The sequence below is a fragment of the Scardinius erythrophthalmus genome (assembly GCF_964197995.2).
Source record: "Scardinius erythrophthalmus genome assembly, chromosome: 22".
NCBI classification, from domain to species: domain Eukaryota; kingdom Metazoa; phylum Chordata; class Actinopteri; order Cypriniformes; family Leuciscidae; genus Scardinius; species Scardinius erythrophthalmus.
In genome coordinates, this window is record NC_138242.1 from 23,436,240 (window position 1) to 23,449,698 (window position 13,459).

Sequence of the window (13,459 nt, forward strand, 5' to 3'; positions counted from 1 at the left end):
AATGCTTCTGACGTACACGGGTAAGTGAACGTGGTTACGTCAGTGCGACGTAGAATTATGGCTCTTTACCATTCTTTCTAGATTGGGGGGTTGTACGTTAAGCTTTCCTAAGAACATTTAAAAAGAGATTAATATAAAAATTAAGAGAAAACATCCAATAGTTCATTAATTTATCTTTGTGCTGCTTGGAGAAATGTTTCACCCTATATCTTAAACCTAAATATTTAGACATTTGTAAATTTCACTAGCAACCCCCCTAACCCTTTCGTATAATGGACTCTTCTTGCGATTCGAAGTGTTAGCGGGAGGAAGTTGCTGTTGTAGCATCGGACAGTGCTGTGGTGAACTTATTATACACTTTTGAGTAAATACTACCTAAAATAAAATACTAGAAAATCTCATTTTAAAATATAATAAATCTCAATGCTTGATGAAAGCGTTGTATGGGAGAGATTAAGATATATCCGTTGTTTAATCTCAGTAACATCGTCTATTATCAACTAGCATAGCCACTGTATGTTTACAAAACCTAACGTAACATAGAAAAAATATAGATACGGTAATTATTAGAATTTTTTTCTTTTTTTGAAGGCCGCCATTGACCGTCCTTGTGGATAAAGATGGATGTATCGACCTGTTTGAAGTCTCTTCTGTTGGCCATCCGTCAGTACAGGAATAACAAAAGCGCTTTAAATGCATCACAGCTGCAGAAACACATTGAAGTGAGTGAGAGAGAACATTTTTCTATGCTGCAACGTTAATTCAAAACAATCCGTTTTATTTGTGTGATCTATCCAATTCTGTCATCTTTTTGTCACCGACCCACACTTTGTTCCACAGTCGTATGACTTGTTAATACTGTGAAGTGCAAAAGGAGTTGTTAGAGAATGACAGTCTCAGTCAACATTCATTTTCATTCATCATGTCCATCCATACAATGAGAGTGAATGTTGACTGAGGCTGTCATTCTTCACCTTTAATGCTTGGACGGACATAACTTATTATATAGTCAATATAATTTTCTTCTAGTTATGCTCTAAAAAGTGTTTTTAGTCTTATAGGTGCCACAGGCTCTGAAATATTATCATGAAAGAGACCCCCATCCTGAAATTTAACAAGAAATTATATATTTATGTATAAAGACTTGTTTAAAAAAAGAATATTATAAATATGTATGTATTATATATATTTTAAAAATATTTCTCTTGTACTTCTAATGTACTTATTGTATTATTTATCTTATTTTATAGTTGCTATAGTACTGTACTCTTAGATGCATTTTTTATATATTTATTTACTTAAATCCAAATTATATTATTTGTATTTATTTTAATCACATTTATATTATTTAATTTTTACAGTTTGATTTTCTATCATTTGTTCTGTGTGAATGCAGTCTCTTCTGTAATAACAAATGACTGGAAAAGGAAGATGTTCAATCGTCAAACAATCTAACTCAGTGTGGGCAGAAGTGACAAAAACTGTTTAATTTGAAATATAATTTACTTTAATGTAAAATATCTAATATACTTCTTTTTTAATTTTGCAGGAAGTTTGTGGGCTGAAATGTGGTGGAGTGCTGTTCTCAGGTCAGGTGCTGCCCAGTGAGTGTCTGAGTGGACTCATGGAAGTAGCTGGAGACCCCAACACCAATCACACACTGACAGGGACCATTATATCCCTGCTGGCACAGTTTGGTACTAAACTCTTTAACATAGTTATTCAGTCAGTACATAGTCACAAACACATCCCCAACTGTTTACCCATTCATGTGCTTTTTTAATGGCCCAGCAGCTTCTGATGGCGAGGCCAAAGAGGCTCTTCACAGCAGCTACAACTTCACCGGCACTCTGGCAGCCATAGTCCACTGCAACAGAACCACACCAGAAGAGCCTCTTGTGCTGCAGGTGAGAGTCCTGCAGTTTTTTTGGATGAAGTCTGCATCTCATATAATCTTCAAAACACAATACTGGTCTCGGTTTGTTGGTAACATGGACATGAGGTCTTGACTTAAGATTACCTAATTGTCCATGTTACCAACAAGCCAAGACCAGTTTTTTTATTCATATTTAATCTGACTTGCACTACCATTTCAAAGTTTTGGGACAGATTTTTAAAAATGTTTTCAAAAGAAGTCTCTTATGCTCACCATGGCTGCATTCTATTTGATCACAAATATGTTGTTATAAATAGGGGTGTAACATTCATCAACTACATCGATGTATCGATTTATATTCCTATGATCCAACTACATCGATCTGTGCTCGGCAAGTTGGCCTTCCGGACGACATATATCGATCTAACATCGTTTTAAAAGGTAATGAATCGATTGTATCGATACTAGGAAATAACGCATTGGATTTAAGCACGTCACCGCGCTGTATCACTTCACTAAAGCGCAAAAGAAATACGAGCATGCAACGTTGTAAATTAGTAAGTTAAGAAATAAAAGTAAGATACCAATAAATTACGTTATTGGTACGTCATGTGTGTTGCTATTTATCAGGAGCAGTTTCCATGTTTCTTTACCGGTTCTTCTAAGTATTGTGTATCACCATGGTTGCCTAATTGTTGTTTGTTTCCATAACAAAATGCCACTTACTGGTTATTTTTTATATTTTTATATGGCTGTGGTGGCTAATACCAAGATTGTATTAACAAAAACTAGTTTGGGACTCCTATTTAATAGCTTAACCTCGCAGTGCCTACTGTTTATCAGTATTTGTCATATTCTTAAAATTTCTTTTGTATGTTAAGTCAAGGGGGACAGAACTTGTGTGTCAACAATGTTTGTGTAAACAAATGTATTATAATAGGCCTATATAATTCCTAAAAAGGTAGGTTGCGGCTTGATGACCATGGGGAAATGTGGGTCCCATGGCCAAACTATTCAAAACATCATTCAATCGTAATTAATAATCACAATTACAATTTCAAGGGAATAATCGACAATTATGATTTTTGTCATAATCGTGCAGTCCTACGTTATTATTCAAATAAAATGTGAATGCATTTGACATTAATTGTTGTTTACTTGTTTGTTTATATCCATAATTAATTGATACCTGATTCCCTTACAAGAATTTTTGGCTAAAAAGTCACTGAATCGATTTCAAAGCACTGAATCGTTTCGGATTGTATCGTTCTAAATGAACCAATATTGTCCTTGAATTATATCGACAACCACGAATCGCGATACGAATCGAATCGTTGTTAAAACGAATCGTTACACCCCTAGTTATAAATGTTATTATAATTTAAAATAGCAGTTTTCATTTATTCCTCTTATGGCTAAATTTTCCAGTCTTCAGTGTCACATGATCATTCTAATGTGACCCTGGACCACAAAACCAGTCACATGGGTCAGTTTAATTTGAAATTGAGATTTATACATCATGAAAGTTGAATAAATAAGCTTTCCATTGATGTATTGTTTGTTAGGATATGACAATATTTGTCAGAGATACAACTATTGAAAATCTGGAATCTGAGGGTGCAAAAAAATCCACGCATTGAGAAAATCGCCTTTAAAGTTGTCCATTTATGTTTGCGATTGTGCTGCATTCACTCACAAAAATAAATGTTTTATGTATTTACAGTAGGAAATTTACAAAATATCTTCATGGAACATGATATTTACTTAATATCCTAATGATTTTTGGCATAAAAGAAAAATCGATAATTTTGGCCCATACAATGTATTTTTGGCTATTGCCACAAATATACCCGTGCTACTTGTGACTGGATTTGTGATCCAGGGTCACATATGCTGATTTGCTGCTCAAGAAATATTTCTTATCATTATTGAAAACAGTTGTGCTGCTTAATATTTTATCAAGATTATTGAATGAACAGAAAGTTCAAAAGAAATATTTTGTAACAATGCAAATGTCATTACTGTCACTTTTGATCCATTTAATGCATCCTTAAATAAAAGTATTAATTTCTTTCAACAAAAACCCAAACTTTTGAACAGTGTATGAATTACTTTATTAAATGCCATTTGATTGCACAGATGTTTTTCAAGGGGGTTGAAGTTATCCAAATGGACTGGGTTAAAAAAACAAACCGTTTACCCTGGGGATTATTTTATTTGGTCATGTGAATAATGTCTCTGATGGTCTCCACAGTGCCTTAATGTGCTGCAGCGACTGACCTACAACGTGAGGACTCTGCATTGTGTCTCCCACATCCATGAACTCATCAGCTTTCTAATGCAACACGTGTAAGAACCACAACATTCACTTTTCTGCTTTGTGTGTTGATGTTTGTGTGACGTAAATGGCTCAACCACTTTTTAGCAGAGCTTTATGTTTATAAATGTATGGTGAACTTAAACTTAAGTTGATGGTGTATATAACTGCACTACTGTTCAAAAGTTTGAGGTTAATAAAACCAGTGGTGAAATAGACAATTCTAGACAAAAGCAGCAAATGCATTTTTTAACACGAGGCGTTTTTATAGTAATACACCAATACTTTCAGAGTATTATGGTCAGAGCATTTTTCAGGTTGCAAATGATAAAAATCAGACGTAAAAGCATTCATGTTTGAGGGACATGCTGTCAATAAGGGCCACAAATAAAATCATGATATTCACAAGTGGTCACTAGTCTTGTCTATGAAACGCTTTTTGGTTTCGTGTTCAGAGGAAACAGGCATGTGTAGTGGAAAACCACAAAAATTATCTGAAGCGTAGTTCAATCATGGGGGCCTGTCTTTCTAGCAGCACTCTTTTTATAGTGCAAGATGCAATAAACTATTGCACAGAAATGCTTACACGTGCAAAATTTCACAGAATTGTGTATTTGACACCCTAGATTAGAGCAAGTATACTAAGACGAACAGTAATTGTTCCTTTTTACTTGTTTTTAAGTATGCATTTATTAAAAAAAAAAAAGATACTGAAATGCTTCAGAACGATTTTATTGTATTGACATGTAATGCTTTTATGGTTGTCTTTAGCCAGTCAAGTAATGATGACACTGTAAAGGCATGCCTGGGCCTGATGGCCAACCTCTGTCGACATGACATCTCAGTGCAGTCACACATCAAATCTCAGGTGAGAATCGGCATTAGCGCTGAATATGAACTTTTATCATTTTTGTTAGTGAATTAACCTGCTGATAAATATTATGCCCACTTTTTTTTTTTTTTTTGCAGAGTAATGTGAAGGCTTTCTACAGAGCCTTGATTAATTTCCTGGGTCATAACTGTCTGACTGTGGTTGTCTTTGCGCTTTCCATTTTATCAAGTTTGACTCTTAATGAAGAGGTTGGGCAGAAGGTAGGTCAAAAATACTCAATTGTTCGAGACACAGAGAGGTGTTGTTGGTTAGCTCGTTCTTTTTCGTCATCTTATCTTGTGGATGGAAACAGACCTATACTTGTTTCCATGTGTGGTATCGAGGTTGTATTACTTTGATGTTTTTTTCTTTTGCAGCTGTTCAATGCAAAGAACATTCATCAGACCTTTCAGCTAATCTTTAATATCACTGTCAACGGAGATGGCACATTAACCAGGAATTATGCTGTGGATTTGTTAGTGGATCTCCTGAAAAACCCCAAAATAGCTGATTACCTGACCAAGTATGTGTTTATTGGAGTTTGATGGCACTTTTTGAAAATGGCTTTCTAGGAGGAGTGTCTGAACATGTTTTTTTCTCACGTTAGGTATAAACACCTATCGGTCTGTCTGTCTGAGGTTCTCGGGCTCTTACACAGCAAAGATCCTGATACTGCATCAAAGGTGAAATACATTTTTTTGTTATGCAAAATGTATATCAAATTTTCATTCATTAAACATTAGCTTGTAGATCTAAAGGTCTATGGAGAGGGTGGGGTTTATAACCCCGGTAAGATCCCATTTACAAATCAATACCAGTAAACTCAGTGATGTCTCAGACAGAACTTTATGATTGGCCCAAAGTAAACTTCTTGCGTCGGTACATCCTGCCATTCTACTTACTCATACCAATAATCTTATTCTTTGTTCACACATAGTTCACATATAGTTCACTTAGTGTTAATTTACTGGTAATGCACAACTGCCATTGCCACAAATGACTCATTTACTGGAACTTAATTGACCAATAAAGACTGTATGTGTAAGGGGTTAATGAGAGATAAATTCTAGTCCAAACTGGTGCAGATAGTCATAAGTTCTTGTCTGTGCAGGTTATGGAGTTGCTGGTTTCTCTGTGCTCAGTCCCTGTCCTGCGTAAGCTCGTCTGCGAGACGGTGCTCCGACCTCCAGCCCCTCGAATACAGCCTGGTACTAGAAAAGGTGTCCAGGCTCGAGGGTCCGAACCAAGTTTAGCACTCATCCACTGGGTCACTTCACCTCTGGATGGTCCAGAACAGTGCTACATGCAGGCTCTGTCCCTGCTGATTGAGCTTTTTGAAGTATGCTGGTGTTTCTTTCATTTCAGTTTATTTGCACAATGTTTTCCCAACGCCTAAGTGATTAAGCTCAATGTGAGAAGAGAACTCCCTTGGATGTTTTGTGTACAAAGGTGGGATGTGCTGACATTCCACTTCTGTCCATAATTATTGGCCAAGAAGTGATGTTAGATAAATGGATATTAAAAAACATTTTGTCTAAATAAAAACCAAAATTAAAAACTAAAACCAGTCATTTCAAATGCCTAAAATGAATTTCAAAAGTCAAAGTGATTTTAAGTCAAAGTGATTTTAAGATTACTTTTTAGTGTTATTAAATTGTTAGTGTTTTTAAAGAGTAACTAAATGAGCATTTAATGTATGATGCACAATTAAATATACAATTTTGACCAATACTGATAAATTAAAAAAATTGTGCATCCCTAATACAAAGAATTTTAATAGATTTAATGTAATTTAAGATATTCACTTAATAGAATTTAAATATTTTATTTAATTATTTGTTGTATATGGATTATATTTTTCTGATAATTTCTATAATATTTTTCTGTAATAAATTAGAATTCCATGCACAATTCAAATAGTTGAGATGTAGGTTGGGATGTGTTATCATGTTAGAGACTTTCCGCCTTATTATTCCATTAATGTTTGCTTGTGTTCATCCAGGAGGCGATTGATTCCTCACTGTGCAGCTCAGCTCAGTCGTTTGTGGAGCTCCTCCTACAGGAAGTGTTGGTTTTGCTGCAGTCTCCAGACTCCACTGAAGGAGACCAGCTGCTAAAGAAACACTGTCTACGTGCAGGCCGTGTGGTTGACCTTCTGCTAGATATCCTCACTTATTCAGCACAAATAATCACACTTCAACACACATCACAGATCCGAGTAGCCAATAAAAAATGTCAATATATACACAGCCGATGGCATATATAGTAATGAGACATGCTGAACATTACTGATATTGAATAAAAATGTATTGACAGTTTCTAAATAAATTAGAATATGTAGTGAATTAAATAATTACAACCAAAAATGTCAACATAGAACTAACAATATGGGAAGTGTTATTCACCGATATCAAATCTCAAAATATCTGCTAATTTATTATTTTGGCTTATATATATGAACTAACCACTAATTTTATAGTCGTATTTGTATTGGATCTGTCTGATTCTACTGTGTGCAATAGTAGAGATATCCTTGACTCTTTCACTGCTTTGCGGCGATGATGCTCTGAGGATGCTGGTGTCTCAGCGGCTCAGTCCTGAGGTGTGTGTGTCACAGGTGGAGCTTCTGCTTTCCTACTGTCAGGACCTTGCTGGGTCCACCTGCACGACCTCCAACTACCAGATCAGGTAATATTTTGGAAGTAATACCTTTTTTTAAGAAAATATTGACACTTACACTACTGTTCAAAATGTTTTAATAGTTTTTAAAGAAATTTCCTATGCTTACCAGGGCTGCATCAGAACAGTAATATTGTGAAATTGTTTTCTGTTTTAAAATGTTTCAAAATGTAATTTCTTTATGTGATGACAATGCAAAATTTTCACACCATCATTCAGAAATCATTCTAAAATGCTGATTTGCTGCTCAAGAAACATTTCTTATTATTAACAATGGTAAAAATGTAGTTGTGCGGAGATTGTGGTGTTTTTTTCAGGAATTATTATTTGAAACCGAAATCTTTTTTAGCAATGTAAATGTCTTTACTGTCACTTTTGATCAATTTAATGCATCCTCGCTGAATAAAAGAAGAAAATTCTGTTTGGAGTGGAAGTGAAAGTTTTCAATAAACACTACAGTAAACACTGGCTTTTTAAAGTTGTCAACGTATGTATCTCTAGTCAGCTGTGCTCTGAGGTGGTGTTGAAGACTCTAGAAGTGATGAGCCACCTCAAGCAGCAGATGCCAGACATGGAGGCGTCTTTCTACAGGATCCTACAGGTACGAGACCGCCCTCCCTCAGAGTTACTGATATATTTATAACGCTTCCATATACATGACATCTTTTCCATTGCATGCAGGATCAGCGCATGGTGACGCCTCTCTCATTAGCTCTGACCTCGAACTGCAGAGAGCATGTGCAGGTAGCGCTTCGCATACTTTTTGAAGCGGCACCGCTCCCTGACTTCCCCTCTGTCATGTGAGTTAAAAGAATACATCACCACAGTGCGAACTACTTCTCTAAGGTGTCAAAACATTCAAGCCTTTTGTTGTTTCAAACCTGAATGAATTTCTTTCTTCTGCTGAACACAAAAGAAGATATTTTGAAGAATGTCGGTAACCAGACAGTTGACGGCACCCATTGACTTCCATAATAGGAAAAAACTACTCTGAAAGTCAATGGGTGCCGTCAACTGTTTGGTTACCGACATTCTTCAGAATATCTTCTTTTGTGTTCAGCAGAAGAAAGAAATTCATACAGGTTTGAAACAACTTGAGGGTGATTAAATGATGACAGAATTTTCATTTTTAAATTAACTATTCCTTTAATGATTGAATGTACATAGGAATGTGCTTAAAAACGTTCAGAAGTCCTTAAAAGTCTCACGTTGGTAACCACCCACAACACCCTAGCATTGTGGTGGGTAGTTTTTGCACTTTCAAGTACTTTGTTTTCGTCTAAAAATGTGTGAATGTTGTTTAGCAACCAAATTGTACTCTACCATTCAAAACTGGGGTAGGATTTTTTCCTCTAAAGTCTCTAAAACAGTAAAATTGTGAAATATTATTACAAATTAAAATAACTTCTATTTTAATATGTAATTTATTCCTGTGATGCCAAAGCTTAATTTTCAGGATCATTACTCCAGTCTTTGGTGTCACATGATCCTTCAGAAATCATTCTAATATACTGATTTAAAAGCATGATATATTTTTTTCAGGATTCACTGATGAGTAGAAAAAAAACCTGCATTTTCTTTTAAATAGGAAACTTTTGCAACATTAGCCGTTTCTCAATATGCGAACTTGTCTGTACTTGTGTTCTTGTGGACTTGTGAAATGTCATCAGTTGCTGCCCTAGTACTGTTCCAATTCAAAGTTCACATCTAGCCAAGTCCAGTTCGAATCCCCGGATGTGTTCTTGATCCGCCCCTTTTACCGAGGATGCATCGATAGGTGACTTGTGCGGACTTCAGACAGCCAGGTATCCCAGAATGCATCTCACACCAACCAGCAAGCGTCAATAGCAGAGGAGAAACCCCGCGTAATTTGAAAATACTGCTATAATTGTGTCACAAAATGTAGTTTTAAGAGTATTTCAGGCGAGAATGTAGTTGTTAAAAGCTCAAATCTTTGGTTTATTTATAAAGATAGCGCCTATTTGAAAATTTGATCTGACGTTTTCGGAGTTTTGAGAACCAGGCAAATGGACGCTCGGCGCTCGTACCCCGCCGAGAACAGCCTCTCTCGGCTAGTGCTGCTGACTTGCCGGTGGCTCGGATGTCTAGTCTAGTGGTTTAACTAACATGAGATATAAATCGTCTTGTGTATATCCAACAGGCGATTTATTTATTTTATTTGTCTCATTAATGTATAATTTGTTCCCTGGCAAAACGTTTTAGCTGAGAGCAAAGTGAAGTTTCATAGCTTTATTTAACGTTAGTCTATTTAAATTTAACGTTTTAGCGAGAGCTGACTTATGTTTGACTGAATCGTTGGCTTTATTGTTGTATAGCTTCTTATACCTTTTAGGCTACTTATACTTTTAGAATGGCTATTATTGATCATTAAAACTGACATTTAACAAAAAAGGTTATGTCATTTTATTTTATATACTTAAAACATAGCCTATACAATATTTTATTATAGTCTGCATGTTGCCTATTCTCTTCACTGTATATACATATATGACACAACCCTGTCTCTTTTTGCTAAATATTCGTTTTAATGATCAATATTATAATGTTTTTTATTCATCATATTTTTAAAATGAAAACAAAAAGAGTCAGGGTTGTGCTTTATATTTCGTGTTGTTGTAAATATGCAGTGAAAGATAATCAATTGCGTTTCCTGAACCACATTTGTGTGGCCATTATGTTAAAGATTTTTTTTAAATGAAAATGAAAAGAGGCAAAGTGGTGGTTTATAACATATTTCGTTTTATTTGTAGCCTAAAGAGATAACCGGAGTAGCCAGAGCGAGCTGAGTGACGCTATCAAGTACGCCGCTGTTCCATTTGCAGAATTATCGGACTTGTGTCCTCCCGTCCTCGGGAGTTCGTTCTTCTGAGTCGAACTTGTCAGTCCGAACTACCAAGGACTCAAGTCCGAACTTCGCGTACTTGGTATTGAGAAACGGCTATTGTCTAAATCAGGGGTGCCCAATCCTGCTCCTGCCGATCGACTGTCCTGCACAGTTTATCTCCAACCCTAATCAAACACACCTGCCTTTAATTTTCAAGTGATCCTGAAGACCTTAATTGGTTGTTTCAGGTGTGTTTGATTAGGGTTGGAGATGAACTGTGCAGGACAGTCGATCGGCAGGAGCAGGATTGGGCACCCCTGGTCTAAATAGTATACTGTTCCTTGTGATCAATTTAATGCATCCTACCTGAATAAAACTGTTTTTAATTTCTTCAATCTTTTATTTCTTTAAGTCTAGGGGACAGTATTGCTGCGAATAATGCATATCGTCAGAGGGACGGCGAGTTGTCGATCCGAAGCAGTTCTGCTTGTGATGATGTGTCCTTCGCAGGGAAGAGTTTTTCCATGATGCATGCCGAACCCTCTGGTTCTGCTTACCACAGTATCGACAGCCTCATCAAGAAGCTTCGGAACGGAGTAGAGGTGACTGCATGTGTCTGGATGTGTGCAGCTGGCAATGACTTATTAGGTCTGTGACCACGATGTCTGCAAATGTTCCATCGTGGGTTAAGTCACATGTATTTCCAAATAGATAATAGAAACGTGTCAACAAGTGGGTGGCATGCTCGAATGATGAACCAAACATCGTCAAAGGCATTTGAATCAAACTGATATTTTGTTTTTCATGTTGTGGTGTTGTAGTTACAGGAGAAGGTCAAAGATGTACACATGTCAGAGGTCATTGATGTGTATGAGCAGAAGCTTTCTGCACTTGCGGTATGTAGAATCTTTCTGTGTATATTTAACTTGTGCTGAAGTTTGTAATTATATGTACTTTTGTCTATGTAGTGTAAAGAGAGCCGTCTGCAGGATCTTTTGGAGGCCAAAGCACTCGCACTGTCACAGGCTGATCGACTTATTGCCCAATACCGCTGCCAGAGAGCTCAGGCGGAAGCTGAGGTTTCACAAAAAGATTATTATTTTTTTTCCCCTATCTACAATGCTAACCACTTTCCACACGACTTTTACTTATGCATGTTTCTTGAGTTGCATACATGAGCACATTTATTTTTAGCACATTTAAAATGTATATATTCGACTGTATCAGCACATTTATTTTCTGTCTTGTTCTCTTGTTTATTGCTGTTTGTCTCTTTTCAGAGTTTTCATTTCTTTCAATCTTTTTCCCCCATTCTAGACACGTAAATTAGCCTCTCTGCTGAAAGACACAGAGCGGAGGAAAGAGGATCTGCAGACGGAGTTGAATGATCAGCTGTTGGAGGTGGAGAGGCTGAAATCGGACAGCCAGCAGCTCCTGGAACACAACGGGCGTTTGCAGGCAGTGGCTGACCAGCATCAGGAGCTGAAGGGCACATACAACCAGCTGCTCAGTAGGTCAGTGTCCCTCTCTCACACACTCAGATACAACTTCTTAGCCCTTCAGGAATGGATCCGCCAAGTGATTTGTTATAGATAAGCAACCTCTTCTTTCTCCTCTTCTCTTTTTTTTAGGTATGACAAGGGTGAAGGGATGCTGAAGGAACTGCAGGCTGCCCATATCTCTCTTACCCAGCAGGCCGAGGGGATGAAAAAGATCAATGAGGGATTAAAACTCCAACAGGAGAGGTCAGTGTTTGAAAAACGGTGGTTTGAATGTCAGGGATTTTTGACTTCATCAAGGGTGGCATAAAGCATAACCCAATTCTAATAATAATAACAATAATCTTAATAATTATATTTATTATTATTTTTGCTATTATTATTATTAATAAAAAGGTTTTATCAAATATTATTGTTGTAAATTATTATTATTATTATTATTATTATTTTTCACTGAAGCTGGGTTATGTGGAATGCCACCCTTGAATTAGATATTAAATATTATCATTAATAGTTGTTATTTTTAACAATAACAAAATAAACAAATAATAATAATTTATTATTTTATTAATAACAATAATTATTATATATACATTATACATAAATATAATTATAATACTAATTATGTGTGTGTGTGTGTGTGTGTGTGTGTGTGTGTGTGTGTGTGTGTGTGTGTGTGTGTGTGTGTGTATGTATGTATGTATGTATAAACTTGTTGTTGTTAGTTAGTTTACCAACTCTGAATGTAAAAAATATTATTATTATTATTATTATTAGTAGGAGTAGTAGTATTGTAAATATGTTAATATAACAATAAAAAAATAAAAAAAAACTTTATTACTACACCCACAATAATAATGAACTACAAAACTAAAAAACTTGACTGTTGATAGAAAATTAATAGCTTCAAAATGATTTAATGATTTTCAAATATTTGGTCTTCTATCTGCTCAGGACTCTTGCAGAGATGGCAGAAAGAGAACAGCAGATAAAGGGCCTAAAATTAAACGTGCTTGAGAAAGACAGAAATATAACAGGTGAGAAAAAAAGCTTGTGTCGAATGGGTATGATGCACTTTTTTGCTGTTTCCGTCATAACACACTGTGTTCACTGTGATGTTTGGTGTGAAGTATACAATTATGTGTCTAATTGTTGTGTTGTATTAGGTCTTCAGAATGAGCTGAAAAGACAAGAAGAGCAGATCCATGAGATGGAGGAGAATATTTCCATTCTCAGGAAAGAGCTTAATAAGACAGAGCAAGCCAGGAAGGACAGTAGCATCAAGGTACCATCAACACTCCTTCAAACCTCTCAATTCATACTGTATTAAACAAAACACTCATAATTTAGCTTTAAATATATTACACCAGCT

The 13,459-nt window shown here is 36.0% G+C and overlaps 1 protein-coding gene across 4 annotated transcripts in view; it reads left to right on the top strand.

Moving 5' to 3' along the window:
* Nucleotides 1–278: 278 nt before the first annotated feature.
* cip2a (cellular inhibitor of PP2A) overlaps nt 279–13,459 on the top strand; it is a 44,289-nt gene continuing 31,108 nt past the window's right edge. Inside the window, exons 1-21 of one of the 4 annotated variants that reach the window (XM_081352654.1) lie at nt 279–364; nt 592–722; nt 1,550–1,697; nt 1,795–1,907; nt 4,131–4,225; nt 4,965–5,061; nt 5,163–5,285; nt 5,442–5,587; nt 5,672–5,747; nt 6,176–6,403; nt 7,067–7,226; nt 7,611–7,752; nt 8,245–8,344; nt 8,425–8,543; nt 11,001–11,190; nt 11,410–11,484; nt 11,557–11,667; nt 11,906–12,102; nt 12,220–12,333; nt 13,042–13,124; nt 13,254–13,372. In XM_081352654.1, the coding sequence (XP_081208780.1) occupies nt 621–722; nt 1,550–1,697; nt 1,795–1,907; nt 4,131–4,225; nt 4,965–5,061; nt 5,163–5,285; nt 5,442–5,587; nt 5,672–5,747; nt 6,176–6,403; nt 7,067–7,226; nt 7,611–7,752; nt 8,245–8,344; nt 8,425–8,543; nt 11,001–11,190; nt 11,410–11,484; nt 11,557–11,667; nt 11,906–12,102; nt 12,220–12,333; nt 13,042–13,124; nt 13,254–13,372 (2,538 nt within the window). In that variant the 5' untranslated portion in view covers nt 279–364; nt 592–620. Of the gene's footprint in view, nt 515–591; nt 723–1,549; nt 1,698–1,791; nt 1,908–4,130; nt 4,226–4,964; nt 5,062–5,162; nt 5,286–5,441; nt 5,588–5,671; nt 5,748–6,175; nt 6,404–7,066; nt 7,227–7,610; nt 7,753–8,244; nt 8,345–8,424; nt 8,544–11,000; nt 11,191–11,409; nt 11,485–11,556; nt 11,668–11,905; nt 12,103–12,219; nt 12,334–13,041; nt 13,125–13,253; nt 13,373–13,459 lie in introns of all 4 variants that reach the window. The other 3 variants (XM_081352655.1, XM_081352653.1, XM_081352656.1) reach the window with 3 other exon arrangements.